The following is a 27004-nucleotide window of genomic DNA, read 5'->3' on the forward strand; positions in this document are numbered from 1 at the left end:
ACCAAAAAAAAAAAAAAAGACAAAACAAGTGAATGAAAGCATGAATATATATATATTTAAAAAAATCAAGTGAATGTTTAATAGCTCAGTGGTGCTGTTTATTAGAATGTACAGTTTTGTTAATAAAGCTATTATAATATTATTATTAGTTATTTACATGAAGTTAGTGAAAAGCATTTTGTGATACATAATAATTTGATGGTTTTAGAAAGTAGAGGAGAACTGAAATACATATGTGGTCATTTTTAAACAGGCCACTGAATGCTATTCTAGGAATAATGGAACTAGTGCCTGAGAAGCAGTGCTGTTTATTATAAATGGACTAGATCAGCTAAAATCATTTTTAATCTTTCAAAAACAGAAAATAAATAAATTAATATTTCACTTTAGGCACTTTAGGCATTACTTGATGTTTTAAAGCAGATTGTTCTGGACCGATCACAAGAGCAACACAAATGGCCTTTAACAATCTGCAGTTTAAAGAATCCAGGCTTGGCTGATTTCTTTCTAGCCCAAAATGTAGATTCATACAGGCTACAACCAATAGTTGTGTTAGGCCTTTACACAGAGAAATTTGATTGAATTTCCATTTGGGGATCCAGCCCACGTAAGTGACAAATTCATAACATGTCATTAAGAGTAGTTGAGAAGGCGTATATGAAATAAAGTTGTGGGTGTAATGAAAGTGAACGGGTTAGTCAAATTACCTTCTCATCCCTAAATTAGCATTTGGAGGAATTAAATGGCTTTTTGTCAATACAGAACAAATGACAAAAAAAGACAGATTATCAAACATAATTTATATAGATTTCTGTAAAGCTGCTTTGAGACAATGTCTGTTGTGAAAAGCGCTATAGAAATAAACTTGACGACATATATATATATGTATATGTATATATATATATATATATATATATGTATATGTATATAAATAATCAAATACAAAATTATGTTTGTATCTGTCTAGATAGATAGATTTAACTTAGACAGCATTAACTTATTTAGTAATTTAAGCTACAGGAGCTCATCTGTTGGATCAGACCATGCGGGTCAGCCTAACCATTGACCCTGTCGAAGGTGCACCACTGTTCCTTTCTTGGACAACTTTTCATGAATACTAACCACTGCAGACCGGGAACATCCCACAAGAGCTGCAGTATTGAAGATGCTCTGACCCAGTCATCTAGCCATCACAATTTGACCCTTGTACAACTACGCTTTGACCATTTTTACTGCTTCTAACACATCAACAAAATGCTCACTAATATATCAAATCAAATCAAATTAAATAAAATTTTATTTGTCACATACACATACATACAGGGTACGACATGCAGTGAAATGCTTTTTACGACTGTCCGGCATGAGGGAATAAAATGGGGTGAAAAAAATAAAACAAAGAAAAAAAAGGCAGATAAATAAAGTATAAAAACTATATAAAAAATAGAAAATATATAAATATAAAGATAAATTATAGGTAAAGTGTCCAAAGTGTCCGTGTGCGGAATGGTGTGGTGTAAAGTGTCCATAAGTGTCCGTGTGTGGTATGGTGTGGTGTTAAGTGTCCGTGTGCGGTATGGTAAGGTGTAAAGTGTCCGTGTGCGGAATGGTGTGGTATAAAAATATTAAATGTAAAGTGCACTGTGCTGTGCGAGTCGAGTGTCTAGCACAAAAAGTGACTATATCTATTAAATATATATAATATAGCCTAATATATCCAATACACTAAGAGATGTCATGTAAAAGAGATAATCAGTTTTATTCACTCACCAGTCATAATGATATAATGTCATAATTTAATGCCTGGTCGGTGTATATAGGAGTATAACAATAAGGCCTAATCTATGTATATAGAGAGAAAAATTCTCATTTTATCCTTAAGTTAGAAAAAAAAGAAACTGCTTCTTATCAGCACAGAGAAAATTTATCAACAGGCAGTTGCACACATATGATCATGTTCCTGACTTTGATTTGACTTTACCTATGCATGAGAAACACCCACTTACACCCTGTATACCCTCAGCAACCATTTTAGTTGCCAGGAAGTGGAAAAAAAATCTCTTGCTGTGCTGCATGTAATATAGAGTTGAAAGTTGAGGATACACAAACAGCAGATGTTATCATTGGGAATACATCTAGATGATGTAAAACATTATTGCGCATAAAGTTCATAAATTTCCATGAACACTAAAGGTTCAGGGGAAAAAATTGCAAATTTGAAAGGTGTGGGTGTAAATGATGGTTGTGAAAGTGTTTGTATGGTTCAGTTTGAGCATTGTTTGAATCAAATATAAATAATATAATTCATGCAACCTTATATACCATCGGATATCTTTAAATCTATATGGATGTTTCAATTACACAATATCTTGCTTAAGAACTTGGCTAATTTCACAATAATTGTAGAGCAAATACATTTGCCTATTTGTTTATTGAAAAATATCTGCAGTAAAATACATATTATGTGTGATTTTATTTTTACAAAAGCCACTGTGGTTGTAGATGTTGATGCTAATCATTAGTATCAAATTTTCTTTCATTTGGGATATAAAACAGGAAGAAATGTGCAAAAAAAAAATAAACTCTGGGATGGCACAGTACTCTGCTGATTATTTTCTTAAAATGTTTTTTATGTTTATTAATGAATATAACATGGTATATTGTTATATTTAATGGTTTATTGCTATTTCAGAGATATAAACTGCCGTTCCTTTACCACTCCTTCAATGAATATTACATTAACAATAAAACATTTTATTATATCTAAGTTGTACAAGTTACATGTTATTTTTTGTTAAGTAACTTTTCTTATTTAATTTTAGGTTAATTATGCTATAGAATTTGCTCCAGGAAAATACCATACAAGAACTGCACGATTATTCAGACCCCCTTGCAGACAATTCATCAACACTTTCAGAACTATTCATATCAAGAGTAGAACTATTCTAAGAAATACTGTATAATGTCTTATGCTTTTAGTTTGTAGCACCACTTGGGCCAGTGATAAGTGATTAAATTTTTATGTTCCATAGATTTCATATTACATGCTCTCTTTAAAGTTGAGATGTTAATGTAAGGTGACTGTCAAAATGACTAAATAAAAGTTTCCTCTTTAAAGATACACCATTTACCATGTATATGTTGTATACTTGCTACTGGTTTTATCAAATATATTTATTACGTTTGCTTGTTTAAGTCTGTATTCTTAGGTTTACAGTTTAACAGTAAAAAAAATTAGATTTCTGGGTAAAACAGTGTGGGCAGGAAAGTTAACAGAAACATGTTCATTTTTTTTCTTGCTAAAGCTCTTGTACTTCCCCTATTTGTTACCAACGTGATCAACAGGAAACCTACAGGGAAGTTCTTTTATTCTTTCTTCTCTTGGTGTGTTCAGTCAAATCTTGCGTGTTGCTTATTATTTTTTTTGTTATTACTTTTGTTATTTATTTTTTTTTCAAAATTTGTAAATGTATGGAGTAAGTTACATATATTTCATCTTGTAACCATCTACTTTGGTTACCATCTTCATGGGGTTTTTTTTCACGTCTCTCTTTTGAAACATTTCTTGTGGCTAGATCGGCCAGGGCCTTTCTCTGCTTCTGTGTGTAGACTGTTAACAAATGGATAAGGAAACATCATTTCAGCTCTCCATCTTAAAAGTAACTTGTGTGATGTGAAGTTACAGTCGAAGGAAAGGCTGTTGTTTTGGCAACTCAGTTATTTTATTCTTCATATTTTCTTACACTAAAACGTGAAAACATGAGTTTTGATAGCATTCCTTCAAAGTCAGAGGTCATGGGTTGGGATTCGACCCACTTAGCGGACTTTTTGAGAAGGGTAAGTTTTATTTGCTTCTTCTACACTTGCTGAGGTCTGACTTAAAGCCACCATTACTACCTCGAATGCAAATTCATAATGATTTGTATTGAACCTGGAGTTCATTTTTAAGACACCTCACTAACATGTACTTGTACTAACATGTAAAACATACACCATAAAAAAATTATATCCAGGTAAAAATCACTTTATTCAGCACATACATAACATAAACTGTTAACATAGTTAACATGGGCAGATTGTGATATTGATACTGTGCCATTGTTTCTGATTTTTCTTGTTTGTACTACTACTATCACTAAATTCCCAAGCGAATATAACTTTTCATTTTTTTAAAAGCAAAATCTGTCTGGTTGCGACAAAGTCGTTCTGAAAAGTGGAATGACTGGACAGAGATTTCTGGTGAGTATGTACTCCGGGAAATTGTTCTCTTTTCTCACCTAGTTATCCGGTAGAGAAGTGGCAACTGAACAGTTAAAATGTTAGACTTTTGATTAAAATGGTTGTGAGTTCAAATCCCAGCCCCAACACTTTTGGGCTTTTCAGCAAGGCCCTTAATCCTCAACTGCTCACTTTGAGGTGGTAGTTAAGTGATTGAGGCCCTGGTTTACTGATTTTTAGGTCAAGGGTTTAAGCCTGATATCCCCAAGCTGCCACTCTTGGAGCAAGGATCTTAATTCTCCATGCTCCAGAGGTGCTGTAACATGGCTGACCTTGTACTCTGACCCCAGATTCCTACTGTACATCACTGCGATATGCTAAGAAATAACAATTTCCCGGATTGCATGTTGTTAATATTGCCATAAAAACATACTGTATAATCAGTGATATCCTGAAACATCTGGGGGGTTTTTATGAAAGGAGTTCCCAGTTTTAGTGCTGTGTAAACAGCCAGAATTTCAAGCTGTTCCTTTAAATCGTCTCCAATGAAAATCTTTAAAAAAAAATCTTTAGAATAGAGGACAAAGTTTTTTGTGATCTTTTTTGCTAACAGTGAAAGTTGAATATGTTTTTTTTTGTTATTGACTTCTATATGAAAGACAAAAAAACAAGCTGGAATCGAACAGCATGATTAAAAAAATGAGTTTGACCTGCCATATGTAATTTGTTGACAAGTAAACAAATTTAAATTGCTAATGACATTTGAACATTTGTGGTTTTATAGACTCACAGTAACCCTCAGGCTACATCGCACCACCTCGCCAATGATTATTTACCTAACAGACATTTACGGCATTTGGCAGACGCCCTTATCCAGAGCGACTTATCTCATTTATACAACTTAAGGGTCTTGATCAAGGGGCCCAGCATTGGCAGCTTAGTGGTGCTGGGATTTAAACTTGCAACCTTCTTACTTACTTTACTACTTGCTTACTTACAATCAGAAGTCCAACTTCTTAACCACTGAGCTATCCCTCCCCCAGCATCTTTATCATGTTTTACTCATTGTGTATTGAAACTAGAACATAAGGACAAAAGTTTGAGCAGATGTTTAAAAATGTTGGAATATTTAAGTCCAAATTATTAAGCTTATGAACATTATTGCAAGCTAAAAGCTAGAAATAACACAGTATACATTAAAAAATTTTGTGTAGTGTATTTGTAAATTTCCCCTTTGCTTAGGATAGGGTGAGTCATTGTGTCCTGGCTACTGTTACAATTTAAGGAAGTGACATTACTAGATGATGGTAGCTTCTTAATGTGGAAGGATTTATACATGTTGCATTGTTTAATTAGGTTGAAATATAAAGATGGTATCAAATGAAGGCTAAAGAATGCTGTATAAATGTTTCTAGACAGGAAAACTGCATGATAAAATGAAGCAAGTTATATTCTACCATCCTCTGCTGTCATTTATGAAATGCTTTGCAGGCTAAGATGACGAGAAAAATATATAAGTGGCATCAAAAGAGGGATCAGTATTGTGGCACAAATACAGGCGCTTTAGTTGCAATGATTTTTAACTGGCTGTGTTTCCAATATGCAAAACATCTGGAAAGCCAATTGTAATTAGAGCTAGACAAGTCATAACTACACATTTAATGCCCCTGGTACATCATTGCTCATAAGTGCATTAGTGCAAGGAGATGCAAGAAAATGCAGTCATGCAATTAGTGCAAGGAAAAAACAAAAGAGCGAGGGTTCTTTAGGTTATGGCCGGAAGTGATCACACTCTGTCTTGATCTCAACCAAGTCTATGGTAGATTTTAGAACAACATTCACTGTCATCATAATAATCAAACACCAAAAGACAGGATATATTTGGAAAGACTGTAACGTCATCCCTCCAATTAGTACACAATATTTTTATTTTTGGTGTCTTGCAGTGACCCAACATCTTATTATGACACTTTATGTTGATTATCTCCTTTAATTTTTCACTCATCTGTGTAGATTATAATATGGCAGACTTAAGTCTGTTAGGGAAATATGAACAATATGAAAACATTTGCATGTAGATTTTCTGCATGAATAGATATTATAGCCACAAGCAAGCAGTTGGATATTAAACAAAACTGTTAACAATTCAGTACTGTGTGACATGTTTACAGCATCCTTAGTTACTGTCTGGTCAGCATCATGGTGCTTCAAATAAGATACTGGTTAGTTTATATTTTGGGAAACTGTTCACAGTTCACAACTGTTCACAAACTAAATTTGTGAATATCATATCTAAATATCAGTAGGTAGGTATGATAAAAAACTTATGCTTGTGCAAGCAGAGTTACATTTAAATATATTGTGGATTTCAAATGATTCATATATAAATATAAAAATAGTTTTATATTTATCGATGTAAAGTGGTAAACCTGTGTATCTAGTGATTGTGAAATTGCTTTACATCGTAATATCCTTAATATCGAAATTTCTACATCTATAAGCATATACTTTCTTAACACTTACATAAAACTTTATTAAGAAATAGATAGAAGTAGGTTCAGTCAGTAAAACCCCACAAAACAGCCCAAACAAAGATATGTAGATAAGGCAACAGATTAAAATAAATGGTTCCTCACCACTTTTTTTATTTTCAAAGGAAAAAAAAGACAACAATCGAATTGGTGAAATATGTTCTATTGCTAAAATGTACTGAATGTTGGTTTGGGTGGGTTTTTTTTTTTTTCTTTGAATATTCCTTATTATTTTTGTTATGTGTGTCATGTAACCTGTCATTTTTATCTTGTTTGTGTTTATAGAATATGTCTGATAATGACCTTCAAAAGTTCCCCAGGCTTCATGCCCCGTGAGTAATACCTGTTAATTTTAGACGGCTTGTGGACCTTAATCCTAATGTATTTTGTGCTAGCTACACTTTAACATGTTACTTAGGTCTTAAAAAAACGTACACGGGCCCATTTCACGGGATAATTTCCTTTGACATTTGATAATGTTGGTTCCTTCAAAATAGAGAACGGTTTTGCTTTTATCTTCACCTTTAATTGCATGTCAAGAGGGATATTTACTGTCTAGTCACTTTATTGCTCAGCTATCTTCATAAATCATATTACATTTCTCTGGTCTCTGTCCCGCTGCATGCACTGACAATAAGAGGAAGCTTTGTTCTACAATGATAGTGCAACAAACACAGATGTGGCAGAAACCATCGAAAGGCAAAGTCATGAGTCGTTCAAAACTCATTTCACAGATATTAAATTGCACAATATGCATATTTTTAAGGAACAGAAAACTAGCACAGACTATCGAAGTGTGGCCAAAATGCTGTGAATAAAGGATAATGTTCTTGAGTATCATACTGGGAAGAAAGTTGATATGTAGAACATACATAAATAAAAGCACATTGATGAAAGGGGAACTGTTTCACTTACCACATCCTGTCAAAGCTCAGCCTTATGAGCCCACCCGTTACACCAAGCTGCTAGATTAGCATGAAATGTGCTGTTTTTCAGTGAACTCTTAAATGTGGTACTGCTAAATACCACGTTATTTCAATCATTACTCTTACCATCTATATGAATAAAATATACACAACTGACGCTACAGGCTACTACAGAGAAAGAAGCTCAATATTCATGTGTGTCATTGGTAAATACATAATATATGGTGTATTTTGTGTTTACAAACTTATCCAGACTCATCTCCAAGTTCTCCAGGGAAATCAACAAAAAAGAGGAGAAGAGAGGATTTTTCCAATTCCAAAGGCAAGCAGCTTCACAAATACATAATTAAGAAAGACTCTGCTATGAGAAGTTTACAAATATTTATTTCAATATTTTATATTTTTAGATCCTCTGCACCCAAGTACCAAGAAGCAGGTAATGATGATACTGACTAAGCAAATCTTCCATATTATTAGACCTAGACAGCATACAAGGAAGTTTATCTGAAAGGTTCCTACACTGTGCTTTTGCAACACACTTATAAGAATTGCACATATCTTCCAATATATATATTAAGAAAGCTTGTCCAGACTGCAATTTTTGAGGTTTTATATAGTCGCTTATTGTGACTTGTAGGAACAATTAGTATTGGTATTTTTTATTTTTTTTGTTTTAGTTGTTGTTTTCATTTATTTAGTTTGTCTTTCTTATGTTCTGGGATCTTTTTTTTTTTGTAAAAAAAGAAAAAAAAGAAACTAAACATCAGGGCAGGCTGTTATATGAAAACAACGAGCATATAATTAGAAATGTATTCCTCTAATTCCATAGAAACTTCACATTTATAATACACATTTTTTTTAAAACCTTTAAGTTAGCAACATATCCTACTTTGTATTTTTTATTTTATAATCAAAGTATTGTTCGATTGAATGTGGTGTGATGTCTGCGAAACAATTTAGTTCCTGTTGTCACTTACATTATAGCATTAGCCATTTCCTCTTCATTTCTCACTCACAAAGTTAATATGATGAAAAAATGCCCAAAGTCCCTTGTCATGCAGACTGAAAGTTTGAAGTTACAGCTTTAGCTCTTCACAAAATCTCACAATGAAGACTTCTGCCAAAAATGCTAAAAAATGCTAAAAAAAAAAAAAAAAAAAAGGCATCTGCTCAGAGAAAAATTCACCATATCAATGATAATAGTTGATCATTTAACCCATTAATGGGACTCATCCGCCATTTAGTCATGTTTTTAATCATTTTTTATGAAAATTTTAAACTTAATAAACACCATTTAATCGAATATTCTACATCACTGTGGTATAAGACTTATAAGACATAGCCAGAAGTATGTACACCTGACCTGACCCCGTTTAGTGAACCTGAGCACTGACTTCAGATGAGCAGATCACATGTTCAAGCATGTCTATTTGTGTTGAGGTCAGGGCTATGTGCATGTCACTTGAGTTCTTCCTCTCCACCCTATTACATTTAGGTTTTATATAGCTAGATTTGTGCACAACAGTAATTTTTATTTTCAGTGAAGGAAATCACAATGTGAAAGCATTCAAAGACATTCTACACAGTTGTATGCTTTAAACTTTGTATTGTTTTTGAAAGAACCACATATAAATATGATGGTCAGGTATCCACAAACCTTTAGCCATATAGTGTATTCCTATTAAAATAGTTTTGGTATACTTTATCACCATACTGTACCATTATTTAGCTGACATCCACTACGGACTTTCAAAATGTAATAGATACATTTCCAAAAAGGATGTGTGAAAGCAAATCTCTTTGATCTGTTTTAACCTAAAAAAAGTACTTACACATTTTAGCATCATATATATATATATATATATATATATATATATATATATATATATATATATATATATATATATATATATATATATATATATATATATATATATATATATATATATATATATATATATATATATATATATATATATATATATATATATATATATATATATAAAGACCTAATTAAGGTATTCTTAAAGTAAAGCTTGCAGAAAAGACTGTTATATTGGGTTTGCATTTCGTTATAGGATGGGAAACAAGATATATATAGATTTCATTTTAAAGTCAGGGCTTTAGTTTTCCTTGTTGATGGCAGACTTGTAAATAAAATAAACCAGTATCACCCCAAGGTAAAACGATTATATAGTGAATGCTTTGGTGCGAAATGAGCATGGTTTGGCACAGTCAACCCGAACAAGCATTAATGTGCACTTAGTAGTTATTAGGTACAAACAATGGCACAAATCCAAATGGATTAAGTTATAAGAAAATAAAGTGCAATTACTGTACTTAAGTCTGGTTTCTGACTGATATTTAAGAGATCAGGAACTAAGCTGTTGTGGTGAAAGAGGCACTCAGACAGAGAAATAGTTTAGAAATCGCACTTGTTACTAGTATTATTTTGGCTTATTGATACTTTACTTGAGTGTAAATGAACATGAGTGTATTTATACTAACTTAAGGGCCATAAGTGCACAGGATATATATATATTTTATTATTACATTTTGATTTAGACTATCAAAGACATTTTGAAATAATAGATAGATAGATAGATAGATAGATAGATAGATAGATAGATAGATAGATAGATAGATAGATAGATAGATAGATAGATAGATAGATAGATAGATAGATAGATAGATAGATAGAAATGTATTATCATAGCATAATACAGGTACACAGGTAACCCTATATATATATATATATATATATATATATATATATATATATATATATATATATATATATATATATATATATATATATATATATATATTTATATAATAATCTGCACTTATCATTTTACACAGTTGTTATTATTTTCACTTATACAGTATATATATATATATATATATATATATATATATATATATATATATATATATATATATATATATATAATTTATATATAATTTATATTTATAAACATCAAATAAAGATAAATAACTATGGCACTGAAAAAGTGCAGAAGTTGATGAGCAAGTAAACTAAGGATATATGCATATATATATATATATACATGAAATTTTATCTTTAGTGAATGTGGGATATATAAATGTACAGTATGGAATATGTAAATTGTATGTACAACTGTATAAAATTTAAGCACAGTGCATGTAAACCGTCCTAATGGTGTAGTGCGGAGTTCAGTAGGCTAATGCTTCTGGTGCAAATGTTCTTGTATCTCTTTTTTGGAACGAGGTTAACAGTTGGAACTGGGATGTAAGAAGTCACATGAATATCCAGCTAGTGACTTTACTGTATATATCAATCAAATAGACTCAATTTATCATCCAGTCGAATTGATTCATGTAAAAAAATCAAGAAAACTGCATTTTCTTACCTGCAGAGATTTTATCATGCTTTGAATGTGTACTTACTGTTATTATTATTATTATTATTAGTAGTAGTAGTAGTAGTAGTAGTAGTAGTAGTAGTAGTAGTAGTAGTAGTAGTAATCATGGCTGCAGGATGTGGGGGTGCTGGGGGTGCTGCAGCACCCCCTATTGGCGAGAGAAAGATTTTTTTAAAATGTAGGCCTATTAAAAATATTTTGCACAATTTATAAATTCCTTATGAATATTTAAGGAAATGATAAAAATATTCCATTAGTTTTTCTATATAGAAAGCTTGAATTGTCTACATTTAAACAAAACAATTCGAAAACGAAAATAAACCGACTAGCATATGCTTATTATGTATTCCGTATTAAGTGTGCATTTCTCTCTATAGGCGCGTTCACTGCGAAGATGACGAGTGAGCATCGTCAACTTCATCTTTGCAGCCCGACACTGAAACACAAAAAAAAACACTTTATTAATAAACAATTCAAATGTCTCCTTGCTATATTTGACAGATTCATAATCATTACTTTTGCCGGTTCTTTGTGACAGTTGTTATGTGTGTTATTGGCAGCGTCACCCTCTGGTTACAGCACCAGAACATGGAAATTTTATTTTAGAGAATGATCACACAACAGACATTAGAACATTAGATATTCTATAATTAAATCAACTAATCGAATATTCAAAAATAGTGTCTTATCCCTGCATGGAATCTCTTTTTTCTTTTCCCATATCTTCACTCGCGTCTTCACCCATTTCCAAAGTGGATTAAACGTTTCTTCCTTTGTTCGCGTTTAGGTCGATTATTTTCGTATTCTTTACTGTGGTAAAGTAGAAAAAACGCTGTACAGATAGCCTACATTTTTACTTGTAAGTCAAATTCTTTTTAATAGCCTACAGTTTGTGCTTGTTATTAATTAGACATATGATAATTGGTAAGGCGTCAAGTTCATTTGTAAAGCGCGTTTCACACGCGCGGGTGATTTTAGTTTGGCTTTCTCTGGCAGTGCGCAAACATAGCCTAAATGCCTTGCCCTTGTGGAAGAAAAAAATTAGATCTTCATACCTTTTACAACAACATGAAGATATCAGAAAAACAGATCGGTGGTCTCTTTCCTGCTCGTGTTCCACATCCCTCTCAAAGCGCAGAGCGGTAGGCCATAACGCGTCTTTGTGTGGAAATATAAAACTGTTTTTTTTTTTGTTTTGTTTTTTTAAATGGATTCAACATTATTATATTATTTAAGTTACCAGTATTTACTGATATTTATTTCAATGCTTTACAGGCTTTAGTGTGTTGTTTCTACTTTTACGTTTATTTCAAAACAACCCCCCAACCACCGAAACACCGCCGGTATTTGGTCCACTACCGCGGTGGTAAAAAAACTGCAATCGTCACAGCCCTATGTATTTATTTTTAAAATGTATTCTAAATAGGCCAATAGGCTCATAGGTTTTTTGTCCAAAAAAAGATTTTTTTTTAATTCACAGCACCCCCTGTTCAAAATGACTTCCAGCGGCCCTGGTAGTAGTAGTAGTAATAGTAGTAGTAGTAGTATTATAGATGTTAATAATTTTTTATAAAATTTCTTCGAAATGCACAAGTACCCATATATTTGTATAAAAATTAGGCTCTCTAAAAGACATAAACATCTAATTCTAAATCGTGCTTATGTCAAATTAGCCAATTTGCTTAATCACAGGCTACTGTATAATTCACAAACAGCCTATTTTCTTAATAACATGTTAAAGTAGCATTGATTCTAACAGCTAGTGTAAATTTAAATTTGAGCTCAAATGCAATTAAAATTGTGCAATTTATATCTACAGAGAAACAAATAAAAATCACATTATAGCAGTTTATAATTAAAAAGTAATAAAAGTAATATATATGTATATAAGTAATAAAATATCGTTTCCATGTGAAAACATGCCATTGACTTAACTTTATCAGTCAAAACAATGCTTAACACATTATATCTACTTTTACTTAGGTTTAAATTCTCTTTTGTTTTCTTTTACTGAAAAAAAGTACTAAAGTCATTACTTTCACACTATTCTCTATTCTCTTCTTTTAAAATAGATGTGCCTGCAGAGGAACAAGGATGGGATTCTGAAGAGTTTGTAAGTCCTGCTCTAGACCTGTTTGTCACCTGCTTTGATTTCTTTTCATTTGCTTCCATATTTGACTGCTTCTTTAACGTTTACACACATTACTACTGATGTGCAGGAAAGCGACGATGATTACGAGAGTCCAAATTCAAACGATGAGGGAGAAGGCAGTGGTGGGGATTATGAATCAGCAGCGGACGGCGGCGTGGACAGCGATAATGACTACGAGCCACCCCCCAGTGAGCCGCCTGAAGACATCCAACATCACCAAATCTGTGTTGCCAAGCACAGCAACAGCGAGTACATTGGTAAAAAACACAACATTTCGGTGTTATACTTTCAGCTGTGGAGAATCCCTTCAAATCTAAGGTCTTTCATCCCTTTATTCTTTTTTTATACCACAGCTTTGTACCATTTTTATTTTTCATCAAATGTTCAGTGTTTTTTTTTTCTTGCAGTAGTTGTAAGGGTTAAATTAAGTCACTTTAATGTCACCATTTCTAAGGTAACAACTTGCCCATGCAGTTTGGAGTCATGCTGTGTTCTTGTGTTTCTATATATAGATGTACAATAAGTACTAACAGGAAGTCACTTGTCTTGTGGATGTTCCACAACATTACACAAAATTTTAAACTAGTGGCTTTTGGTAGTTTTTAAAATAGGGGGAGAACAGATGTTGGTTATTGAAGTATAACATTTATCTTTCTGGTTTATAGGTTTCATCTGTTTATTTGATCTCCTGTTTAATCCTCAGTCCTTCCTTATTGTTTGTCTCAATGTTCAATTAAATTCAATTATTTCAATGTTCCTAAACAGCTTTACAGAAATAAATAGATTATTAATATACAGTTGAGCATCATATATTAGTCCCTATATGTTTATCCCTAATAATCAAGCCAGTGGTGACAGTGAAAAGAAAATAATTCCTGAGATTGGATGAGAAAGAAACCTTAATAGCAACCAAACTCAAAAGGCATCGCAATGTGTAAAACTATTAAGTTAGTGACCACTATTGCAGCTCTTAGAACATAGAAAGTCTAACCGGTGGTGATATGTTCATTTGGTTTAGACTTTTGCCCTCTTGAGAGCACTCTTAATATCATATGGAAAATAATTGAGAAAGTGTATTTACATTCTACACACTGACCAGTAAACACTGATATATTTATTTCTATACAGATCTCATGTTCTCATATACTTACTGAAGCCATGCCTCTAGACCGTACCCAAAAATGAGACGTTAGAAATCTTTGGTCCAGTTGTTTACTTCAATTATTTTTCTCCCATTACAATTAAGTGTACTTGAGATAGCTACAGAAATCTATTCAGCTGGCTGTTTAGCAGTGGAGTTCATATATCAGAATAGGTATTTGATTGTATTTTACCCAGAATGAATAATAATACAGACACATTTCTGTATTTAATGTGGAAAATGTGTGCATTTAATGTGTTAAATGTTTAGGAAGACTGAGCTTTTCATTTTAATTTACAAGAGAAAGAAAGCGCTTTTAGATGAAAGAAACTTCACATTGTTAATTGTTGATTATTGTCCTACAACAGCACACTTCATTAAGTTTTATATTTTTTAACTCTATGTTTTGTGTCTAGACCGGTCTGCAGTCAAAACCCAGCCACCAGTGCCTCCAGCAAGACCAGGACCTGGTCCTGGTCCTCCACTTCCTGCTATGGGACGCCCAAGTGTAAGTCTTACACAGCAGTATTATCACTGCCTCAGCGACTTCCTTTACCCATTAAATTGAAATGAATAACATCTTTCACTTGCAGATTGTTTCAGGATTCCAGCGGAATGATCAATCTCCTCAAAGGACCCCAAAACCCCCTCGTAAGATGACACTGTGCATTCTTTTTTATTTTGGTGGAGGTTGAAGTTCTTATATTTTTCATTAGTCCATTATTCATTTTGTTCCCATTTTTTTTCTCTTAGCTCCTGATCGCAGTAAAAAGCCCGGGAGTATGGAAAGGACTAATAATAAAGGTAACCTATAACATTATTGAATGCATTTTTATTCTAAATATACATATTATGATCTGATCTAATGATGAGCTGCCACTGCCCAGACCTTGTCCCTCAACTGCTCAGTTGTATATATTAGATAATAGTCACTCTGGATAAGGATGTCTGCCAAACTGGCATAAATGTAAATGAAAGAGAGTCTTTATAATAGTTATATTTTGTATTTTATACCTGTATCCTAAGCTATGCATATGGATGTAGCCAGTGGATGTCTCATTGTATTATGTTTTTAAAATCCACACACTATTATCCTGGAGTGAACCTGCTAGTAAAATGTCTGTACATTTTCCAATTGTCTGTACAATACCATACTGTATAACAGCTAAAATCAGACTTAAAGTCCAATGACATGACAACAACAAAAAGCCATGTGCTGGCTAAAGAGAAATGTGATTATAGGGTTTCACTGGTTGGGCACAAAGAGAAAACGCACTGAAAACTGCTTCTTGGTCTAAGGTTACAAAAATGACTAGAGACCATTTACAATAGGTGCTGTCAATCTTACCATCAATGAATACATCAATACTTAAATTTAGAGGTGTTTAGTACTGAAATTAATACATGTCTGCTTTCTGTGTTCACAGTTGGAAAAGAGAGGGTAAGGAACATCTATATTAATAATAGAACCCTTTATATTGTGGTAATTGTAGACGGTAATCATTACTCCAGTTAGTAATAACTCTGGAGTTTAACACTCTTGTGCATAGATGCATCACCACTGCATTATTTTTATTATAAGCCTTTATCTAAGCTGATGCATCTTTAAATATATATATAAAATCAAAAATCAAGTTCCAACAGAATATAATTAGGTCCCATAAATGAGCTTACTCTCTCTAACCAGCAGCAAAACAGTTATTTTCAAAAGATTTTATTAAATAGAAACATGTCAATTACTTAATAGTTAGAATTGTCCAACACATTTTTTATATGATTGTACAGACATTTTAGTGATGATCATACTATATTGTATTTTGTCATTATCATCTGAATCTCAATTTTCATATCAATGTATGTTTTCTTTTCTTCCAATAATTCGATGTCCCACACAGGGTGCGATGCCACAGAGGTATTGTTATACTGTTTATTCTTTTTCTACTGTTTTTAAGTGATAACATTGTAAAACATGTTCATGTACCTGCCTTTTTTAAGATTTTGTCTGCCAGAATTCTGTACGGTTTCACTTATTTAACTGCTACTTCTCTGCTTTAAATATCATTCAGGGAAAAAAAAAAACAGAAGTCATTTCTGGTGACAGATGGTAGACTGTGAGAGAGCTAACTTTGGCTTTGTGAGAGAAGTAGGCGTGAATTCAAAATTTTGGTTAGCAGCGAAGCAATATAATGTTATATAATGTTGTCTAGACTTAAACAGAGCCGTGCATTGGTTTTGAGTTATAACCACAGTCTGGATGATAAAAAATAAATAAATAGTGACAAAACTAAAATTTGAACAGTCACCAAACATGTTGTTGCTGCAAAGTCAGAAGTTTGTATGCAAGCCTACACATGAGTGGTCCATTCGCAACTAGAAAATGCTGCTGCAGAGGTGACTCATATGAAACCACATCCCTGGACTTTATTTAGTTTACCACTGAAAGTACATTTGTCGTTCACATGGCAATGCTTTTCTGCAAAAGCATTTGCAGTATATAATTGAAAGGTATTGTATGAAAATTTATTTTAGCCATGACAATTGAAGACAGTGCAGTGTAGACAGGTTTTTGTTTTGACTGGCTAGATCTGTTATGATGCCTCTTCTGCTGCTGGGCAAGTCCAAAAACTGCTCTGTTAAACATGTCCAAACATGAAGATGTTAAGAACCATGTTGCAGCTGCATAATGTGGAATAGAAGCTCTGTACATATATGTGAAGCTGTCAACATTGAGGGAGAATGAAGATAGCTAGTTCGAGTGCCTGGCTTGTTTATTCAGAATAATCAGAGTTAAATAGATGGAGAAATGTAAAGACATTTCTGGTGTTTTTTTTTTTTCTTCTCTTAAATTGCCCCTGAATGTACAAATGTGTAAATGTACTGCCTCTACACTAAGAGGTTGGAAGTCAAGGGAGCAAAATTTACCATGCTTTCTATTTACACAAATTGGCATAGTTTATCTCCCTGTCAATCACTGCAATACTAACCACTATGGGCATCTGTAAGCACAGATAAGATGTCAGATTGTAGTTTTTGAGTCCCAACATAAGCAGCAGTTCATATATGATGTATATGATACAGGAAAGCTAACCAGTGGATGAGAATAGCAAGTGACAAAATTGTAGAGAAGATTGTACAGTATGTGCAATAATGGCTACAGGAGCTTTTGGAAGAACAGTGGAACAATATTTGTATTCTTTAAACATAAATCAAGCTACAGTGTTATGCTTGGTTATTTGTGTAGCTACCTAGCTAACATTCCAACTTACTTAGCCATTTCTGACTAGTTCAGCTCTGTTTATAACATTAATGTAATGATCATATTTAGTGAAGAGGAAAAATGCATACTTCATTTATTATCAAACTTTATTCTCATTTGTCATTAGGCGTTTTCCCTCTCAAATATAGTGCCTATATAATGTTTATTACTGTGTATTGCTGCCAAAAAACAGGAATGCTGGAATGGATAAACTATTGGAGCCTCCTCGAATGCCCAAACCCCCACTACCTACAGCGGGAGGTGTGCGGAGGAGTGCATCCTCTGTTACTCCAGGACACGCTTATAACAGGTGCACTATGATCTCTTAAATCTGGTTTGTTACTGATGTATGGCTTTGTATGATTTTTGTATGTGTGGTGTGAATGCAACTGGTCATACAATGTATAGCCAAAAAATATCTGGACATCTGACTATGACCCCATATGTTTTTCTTCCTCAAAATGTTGCCACCAATTTGAAATTGTTCAGAATGAGTTTGTACGCTGTAATATTGTCTGATATTGTAAAATTGCCCTTTACTGAAACTAAGAAGCCCAAACCTGTTCCAACATGACAATGCTCAAAGTGAGCTCCATAAAGACATGGTGTTCCAAGGTGAGTGTGGAAGAATTCAAGTGGTCTGCACAGAGCTGCACTAACCACCATTGAATGATTTGCAATGCTGATTGCACGTTTTCTCCTTCCCTGAACATCGCAGCCTGACCTCACTACTGATCTCATGGTTGAATGGGTATGTTCCAGATGTTCAACAAGCACATATGGGTATCATGGTCAGGTGTCACCTATCCATGTGGTGCAGTCGTCTTGTTGTGTAAACAATATGTAGGATTTAAACACACATTAGGTGTTTCACCTATAGAGGGTCAATCATGTAGAAATCATATGGGTCATTTTTGTAAAACACACCAGCATTAAATTGTTTCATGAGCTGATAATGTCTGACTTTTCTTTCAACAGACAATCACCTGATCCCAGAGCTGAGGTAGTTCCCTTTTCTGTTCAAGCTAAATGTTACCATTTGTACACAGTAATGCATTTCAAATGTTGCTATGAAATATATTGTATTGTTTTAGTGTGTCACACCAAAATAACAGATCATATACGGTAACACTTTATTTTAAGGATCAGAAATGAGTCAGTAATCAATGACTAATAACCACATGTGTTAGTGACTAGTTATTGCTTTGTATACAATAACCAACTCTTTATAAGGCCTTTATCTTATTTTTGTCTTATAGCCTATTTACACTAGTTTTGTTCTAACAATAAAACTTATTAGCTATAAATAAAGGTACTAATAGCTTCTATTGTGAAAAACATACTTTTTTAGGTGCTCAAGACCCTGTGTGAATGTGTAGCATATAAGTATGAAATACATTTAGAATCTTTTCCCTGTGCTAAAGTGTACATTTGTTGTTTTTTAATAATGTTAAATATTGCAATAAAGAACTTCATCTTTATTGTTTTATGGTTTAATATGAGAACAAACTGCACATGACGGATATCTCGAATAATCACAGTCAGTCGCCAAACTTTCAAAATATGCTTTTAATTGTAACAAAATTAAACGTTAAAGCTGAAGCACTGCTTTATTGCTAGGTGTAGGTCTGGGCTATGTGACAAAAATTTGATAACCCATAAAAACCTTATAAAATAGCTTGTAATGAAATACAAATCAATAACTTGTCGCTTACAGATGCAGTTATTATTATTTAATTACTGACTAATTTCTGATCCTTAAAATAAAGTGTTACCTCAGTCTTATTTTCTTGCAAATTCATTTTCTACAGAATTTAACTTTTGTTTGTCCTTTAGCCATTTATTTTGGAGAGCAAGTCTGTAATATGGAATTCATTAAGTTGCTGAGTTGGTGAAAAACAGTGGGATATTTTGCTGGTTTGGTCATCAAAGATTTAAAACTATATGAATCTATAGACCGCAGTTGTTTCTGGGTACATCCCTGGTTTATTAAAACTTTCTTAATTCTGTCTGGTTTTGTAAAAATAACTGTAGTATTATTGTAGTGTGATATTTTTTTCTTAATACATCTATCTGTATGTATATCAGTTGCTTATGATGTTTTTCATTGTTTTTGTCTCTCATTAACAGTTCTTAGATGATGGTAAGTGTTTTCAATTTCTTTATTACGTTGCATTACATTGTAAATTGTATTTGCAGTTTATTCAATTTAATACTGTATATTTACCAGCACTCATTTTTGCTCATTCTTACAGGTGCCAGGTCCAGCTTCACCTTTCCTCACGCCAAGCATGCCAGGAATCCATCACCAAGACCACAACCACACGGATCTGGAGGTCCACCTGATGGGTAACTTTCTAAAATCTTTTTTTTAGTAAAGTCAACAAATATATATATTAAGATATAAAGATATAAAGTGCTGCCAAAATGTATGTAAATGTATATATTGTATTAAATAAAATTAAAAAATCATTACTCCCATCCTTACACCAAATATGTATAATTATGTATTTATCTGTATAGAAATTCATGTGTAAATCATGTTTATACCTCTAAAATGACACATGCAATGTCTTGACTGTTTGTCCTCATTACATAAAGTAATTACTTATCCTATAAATCAGTTTATCCACATTAGTATTTCGTGAGGCATATTGCTAATGTAATGGAGGTTAAATGCCAAATGCTAATCTCTTCTATGACACAGTGGTGCTAAATGCTTAATTCTTAAGTCGATATACTTTTCTACACCAGCAGATCTAAAAGTAGTGGCAACTTCAAATGCCAAGTTTATATTTAGTTTATATCTAGTGTTTGTTCTAATACATTATTGCTACTCTAATAACAGCTTATTCAATTACATATTGCATAAGATAATACAGTTATCAAAATAAGTTGCATATTTATACTTATTAACTTATTTACAGAAAGACTGGTGATGCTATAATGTAAAGTGGTAATAGGAAATGTTTTTCATGGACGTTTCAAAAACATTTTATATAATAAATCAAAATAGAAAATAGAACACAGTATTGTCTACTATTATATCAGGAAAAAAATTCACATCAGACATCATACCATGCCATTGTTTAAATATTTCCCCAAAACCTGACATCATGCTATGTGTTTATTACTTACATATATGTGTGTCATATGAAAATGTGTAAAACTAATACCATTTCTTTTACAGGATTAATCAAACTGCCTCTCTACCGTCAAGACTGCAGGATCGTATGTACCATCAAACTCTACAACATCAGAATTTCTACCAAATAAATTATTTCCTAATCTAACCATTTGACCTTTTTTTCTTTTTAACTAAATGAAAGCAATGAGAGGGGGAAGCGCGAGAATTCCTCCACAGCAGCCAATGAGGCCTTCTGACATGGATGCAACAGGAGAAGTGAGTGTCAAGTTGTTGTTACATTGAGTGTACAGTAGGTGGAGCCTTTTCACTAGGGTTCAGGGCCTTTCTATATAATTCAGTGGAAGTTAAAAAGTGACCAGCTATGCCCCGTAAACCTCAATTTAATTAAAAAAATTGTTTTGCATATAACTTTCATCAATGGACATTGTCCCAAAGAAGCTTTACAGAAATAAATAGATTGTGACTATAAATTTTTGCTAGTGGCGACAGACCTCCTGACATTGAACAAGGAAGAAAACGTTTGAGGAACCAGACTCAAAAGGGAACCTTGTCTGGGTGACACCAAATGACCATTCATTATACCATCATTGTTGAGGTTTTACTGATGGACACTTTACTATGCTAAAAAAGTTTAAACTTTTAGATTTTTCATTTAGTCAACTAAAAAACTGTAATAAATGCTCTCTCTCTCTCTCTCTTTCTCTCTCTCTCTCTCTCTCTCTCTCTCTCTCTCTCTATATATATATATACACTCATAATGGGGAAGCGGTAGCTCAGCGGTTTATAGCTCTGGGTTACTAATCTGTATCATGGCTGACCCCAGCTTTGACCCCAGCTTCCTAAAATCATTGGGATATGCAAAGAAATAATTTTGCTGTGCTGTAATGTACATGCGACAAGTAAAAAAAAAAAAATGCCCCTTTAAAAGCCCCTTATAATAAAGTACAAAATGTTATTCGTTTTTGTTTTTTTCTTCTACTGATCAGTGTGAGGGAGTCTGTGTACATTACTGTAGCCTCAGATTCTTTTAATTGGTTGACAAGACTGAGTTTTTTTCTGTTGTAGCTCATTTGCCTTAAGGGTTGACATTGCATTGTGACATGCTGTTCTGTTCACCTTATTGTTTGAGCTACTGTTCCCTTCTTGTGAGCTCCAAACAGTCTTTCAGTCTAAATTGTAGGTGTATAGTCAGAATTTCAGAACAATATGGACAAATGTTCAATATACACAATATACAATATGGACAAAAGTATTCGGCTGCCTGACTTTTGTAACCGTAAATTGCTCTTCCTCACTTTAAAGTGATGAACTTTTGTTCATATAGTGTATATTTTCAATTCCATGACAATCTCTGCACTTAATACAAGAACAGCATTCATTGTACTACATCAGCATCAGTGCTGTGCTAGAACTGGGCTAAAACCTGGAATTAGTTGATGTATCTTATAGTGGTTTATACCAACTGATGAATATTGAGTATACTGCTGCAAAATGTATAAAAGGTAAAAGTGAATCCATCTATTTTGTCTGTCTTTCTGTAGGATATGGACACTGCATGGTATGTGGGGCGTGTTACACGTGGTCAGGCAGAAGGCAATCTGAGACGGGTAAACAGGGTGAGGCCTTTAATTTCAATAACAATGACTTATAAAATATTATAATATATCATTTTACCCAAACACTCCTGCTAAACTCTTGACATTTCCTGCTCCATCACATCGACCCTACATTAGGATGGAGCATTCTTGGTGCGTGACAGCTCAAAAGGCTCCACCACCCAACCTTATACACTCATGGTACTTTACCAGGACAAAGTCTTTAACATTCAGATTCGCAAAGCCCAGGACGGCTACCTGCTTGGTACTGGCCTTAAATCTAACGAGGTACTCTCCTGCACTTGTCATTTTATTTATGCCAGAAATGTCATAAAATTTAACCACAGTATATAGACATAGCAAAACTTCAGGTCTAGTTACATTTAAATCTCTTTATCAGGTCTTTCGAAGCGTTGGGGAGATCATTAGACAACACACCCAGATGGCCCTGCTGCTGATCGATGCGAAAAACCGTGGAACCGGTCAACAAAACCAGTGTACTCTCCTTCACCCTGCTGGATTTTGACCATCGAAAGCACAACCTAGTGTAGCAGGCAGCTACAGCACACCTGACGAGAGCAAAAACATCTCTATGAACAAATAAAAATTCCTTTACGGAGCAAGGATGATTCTTCTAGATTTGTAGATTTTGTTTTGGAGTGGAGTCACAACAATATGCTGGATGCTACCGAATAAGTATATTTACAGTGAAGTGTGTGTGTGTGTGTGTGTGTGTGTGTGTGTGTGTGTGTGTGTGTGTGTGTGTGTGTGTGTGTCTGTAACAGCCTGATGAAAAAAAGTTGAGATACTGTATATACTTACCAGAGGACCATCAAAACATGCAAGATGCAAGTGTTTAAATGTGAATCTTACCCCCAGATTTTAATTTTCTCACATATTTATGTATTTGCGATTTGCATTTTTCTGTCATTCAAACTAAAATGCTTAGATGGCTTTCTTTTATAATGCTTTAATAAACTTCTCTGCAACTACCATGGTGTACATCGTTCATATGCCCCCGTGTCATCTATTTAATAAAGAAATAGTCTGTTTTCATGACAGAAAGAGAAACAGAGACATTTCTGGCAAACAAAAGAGTTCGGTTTTATTTCAATTAATATCCCGACAGTTAAAAAACCGACCTGCAGAAACAACTATCAAACTGTCATCAGGGATTGGGGCGTAAGCTGTACAAAGGAATTCAGTTACGAGTGATTTGTTAAACATGTCAGCCTAATAAAATGACAATGCAATTATACTATTTGCTAGAGCTAGGCTACATTTGCTGTGGGCTATGTAAATATCCCATAGGCCCTGTATTCAGCTGTAATTGATAGACTACAGACGATACGACTCGCCGGTGTTTTGACTATGGCTCTATGGATGAGCTCTATGAAGGGATATATTATGCAAATATTTTATAAACGTAAAAAAAAAAAAAAAAAACATTTCTGGAAAGCATCCTGAATGATGATTGTGATGCGACAGTCTTGCGTTGTGTGTACGTGTGAACGCGTAAATGACACGTTCCTATTTATTTGTCGCCTCTAGTGGTGCACCGGGCTGCAGGTGCGCGCTCAGGCCACGCGCCTTTCCACGAGCGGGAGAACGGCGGAACGCGCGCGCTCGGCTGTGGGGCGGAGTCACCTCATATTTTAGAGAGAGACTGTGTGTGTGTGTGTGTGTGTGTGTGTGTGTGTGTGTGTGTGTGTGTGTGTGTGTGTGTGAAGACGAATTAATTTATTAAAGAACGGATGTATGAATGAATGAATCGGTGTGTGCAATCAAGAAGCTGTTTTTCTTGTTAATTTTGTTGTTTGTGTTTTTTCCATTAAAAACTATATATATATATATATATATATATATATATATATATATATATATATATATATATATATATATATATATATATATATATAAGAAGACCTAATTTTATTTGGTTAATGTGGTTAAAATAAAGGGTTTGGGTTTTATTCTGAATAAAATAACAAAAAATAAAAACAATAAATGATTTAGGTATAACATCTAACATTCATTAGCTGGTTCTGTTCATTCTTACAAAAATTGTCTTATTTGATATTTTTGTAAAGTAAACACACGTACATTTACAAGTCACATTCACCTTTTTTGATTATAAATGCCAATGAACTAAGTAGGCAGAGACACATGAGGTTTAATTAATTGAGACAAATATTTAGAAATGCAATTTACTTGAGTAGTTATAATCAGTGGCGAATGTTTTATATATATATATATATATATATATATATATATATATATATATATATATATATATATATATATATATATATATATATATATATATATATGAATGAAAAAATATATACAAATGTCATAAATAAATCTTTAGTTGTTAAATGTGTTTCCTGGAGGTTCTTTTTATAAATTTTTGCATGTTTGCATGTAGGTTCAGAAAAGCAACATGTCACCCAACAAATATCATCTGTGGCAGCATTTCAACAGTTCTTAATTCAAGGATAATTTCCAAGAACAGGCTTCCAAGTTCCACTTCTCCAAGGTGTTTTTCCACCCCGCCTCTAATTTTATCAAAAACAAATTAGCTGTGAGGTGTCTGTGGAGCAGCCAATCAGATGACAGAGGGTGTTGCCACAGAGGTATAAGTACACCAGGTGATACAGGTAGCAGATTATGGTGCACCTGATCAACTCACTTCAGCTGGACATACAGTGGGGCAAAGACAACCGAATACACAACCTCTTCCTCCCCAGCTGGAAACAAAACAGGAAAAGCAACGGACAGAACTAGGGTGAGCATGACATCATTTGTGCCACAAGCCCTGTCACCTCAATTCCATACGATGGGGCAGGAATCCCAAGAGTACAGCCTGTACAATGACAACTTCTACAACCCTCCACCTCTACCGAGCCCACAGCAGACCTTGCCATCTGCCAGTGACCTGGTGGACTATGCCAACCCAGTCTCCAACCCTTATCTTTGGTTCAGTAGCCCTGGGCTGAATCCTGCGCACAACCTCGGGGGAGGACCGCAGCCCTACGGCATGCAGAGATCCTATCTTGGTGCAGGAGGAATGGGAGGGGCAGAAGGGCCTTTCAGCTGGTTTTCTCTACCTTCTCAAGAAGATTTGATGAAACTTGTTCGACCACCATATTCGTACTCAGCTCTGATTGCCATGGCAATAAACGGCGCCCCAAATCGCAGGCTCACGCTTAGTCAAATCTATCAGTATGTAGCTGACAACTTTCCATTCTACAACAAGAGCAAGGCCGGCTGGCAGAACTCCATTCGTCACAACCTTTCCCTGAACGACTGCTTCATGAAGGTGCCAAGGGATGATGATGACCCAGGTAAGATCTCCATATCTGTAAGACTTTCTTCCTTTTAGTTATATTAGATCTGAATATATTGTAAAAAAAGAAAAGAAAAAAGCTAATTAGCTAATAATTACCTAATGTTTATGTTCATATTTGTGCAGGAAAAGGCAACTACTGGACTCTTGACCCAAACTGTGAGAAAATGTTTGATAACGGTAACTTCCGTCGCAAGAGAAAGAGAAAATCCGATTCCCTGCCTGAGGAAGAGGGAAAAGGCTACACGGAAACAGACTCGACTGCGTCTAGCCCAAAAGACCAGAATAATTCAATTCATGAATCCGAGAGAGGACCCTCTCCCGTTTCGGCAGGCGCAACTCCCTGTCTTAATGGCTTCTTGTCTCAAATGAATGACATAGTCTCGGGTTCAAGTAACATGCAAGACGGCGCTTTGCTCCCCTCTATGCCGCTGGGTGTGTCTTTGGACACTCAAAGGGTCTCTCCAGTGGGGGGTTTTGGCTCATACTCACCAAGTTCTACAGTACCACACTGGGAGGCACAGATTCCTCCCCCAACCCAAACAAGCATCTCTTCCTCGCCCTCTCACTACACAGGCAGTTACAGTGACTCAATCCTAAGTCAGTTCAGTAGTAATCTATACCCAGGCATGGACTCTTCTGGCATGGTGTACTCACGAGAAGGCACCGACGTTTAAAGTTAAAAAAGGATGAAAGTGTGTTTTCCAGCCGGCACTTGACGAAGCAGTTGGCTTAAACAGTTACCTGAGTTCCCACAGTGTTTCCTGAGTCAGCAGATCCAGCGAACACGAAGGGGCCCATTCCCCTCCCTGTGTGAATGCTCACATACTAGGCTCTCATCCTCAACTGCTGATAGCATCTCACTTCAGGTTACAGCTAAGCATTATGATGCACTAATCATGTCTTTTTTTGTAACATACTTCCAATGTATTAACTACTGTAATGTATTTGGGGTTTTTTTTATATTTTGTTACTGTGATATATGTTTGTGTGTATGCATATCTGTGCAGAAATAAACCAAAATTATACTGCCATCTTTTTGTATGACTATTTGTTATAAAACAAATCAGAAACATAAATATTATATGACAAAGCTATAAATTATTTACACATTTTTTTGGGGATAAAAATAATTGTAATAATGTTATAGTGGTACAAAAATAATCTTGAAAAATGTTTAAAAGAATTAAGTTTTAACGTCTGTGCTGGTGGCAGATGCACAGTATTTGTTATTTTAGTCACTGATCCACATGACGATTATGGGGGTGTGTGAAGGGGATA

General features: G+C 34.2%; 2 protein-coding genes across 2 annotated transcripts; both read left to right on the plus strand.

The window, feature by feature from the left end:
* The first annotated feature begins 3338 nt into the window (after positions 1-3338).
* On the plus strand, positions 3339-23366 carry lcp2a (lymphocyte cytosolic protein 2a). Its single transcript, XM_083564691.1, has 21 exons — positions 3339-3837; positions 4177-4239; positions 7035-7081; positions 7929-7997; positions 8083-8111; positions 13155-13195; positions 13302-13491; positions 14792-14883; positions 14969-15026; positions 15129-15179; positions 15803-15816; positions 16271-16287; positions 17825-17941; positions 18610-18634; positions 19762-19774; positions 19887-19980; positions 20822-20862; positions 20961-21034; positions 22321-22395; positions 22513-22662; positions 22775-23366. The coding sequence occupies exons 1-21, from the start codon at positions 3760-3762 to the stop codon at positions 22898-22900; spliced, it is 1464 nt and encodes a 487-aa protein (XP_083420817.1). The 5' UTR covers positions 3339-3759; the 3' UTR covers positions 22901-23366.
* A 1663-nt stretch (positions 23367-25029) lies between these two features.
* Positions 25030-26536, plus strand: foxi3a (forkhead box I3a). The gene is made up of 2 exons (XM_083565419.1): positions 25030-25721; positions 25850-26536. The coding sequence occupies exons 1-2, from the start codon at positions 25169-25171 to the stop codon at positions 26398-26400; spliced, it is 1104 nt and encodes a 367-aa protein (XP_083421545.1). The 5' UTR covers positions 25030-25168; the 3' UTR covers positions 26401-26536.
* Positions 26537-27004: the final 468 nt, after the last annotated feature.

Source organism: Silurus aristotelis (genome assembly GCF_946808225.1).
Source record: "Silurus aristotelis genome assembly, chromosome: 16".
Taxonomy (NCBI): Eukaryota; Metazoa; Chordata; class Actinopteri; order Siluriformes; family Siluridae; genus Silurus; species Silurus aristotelis.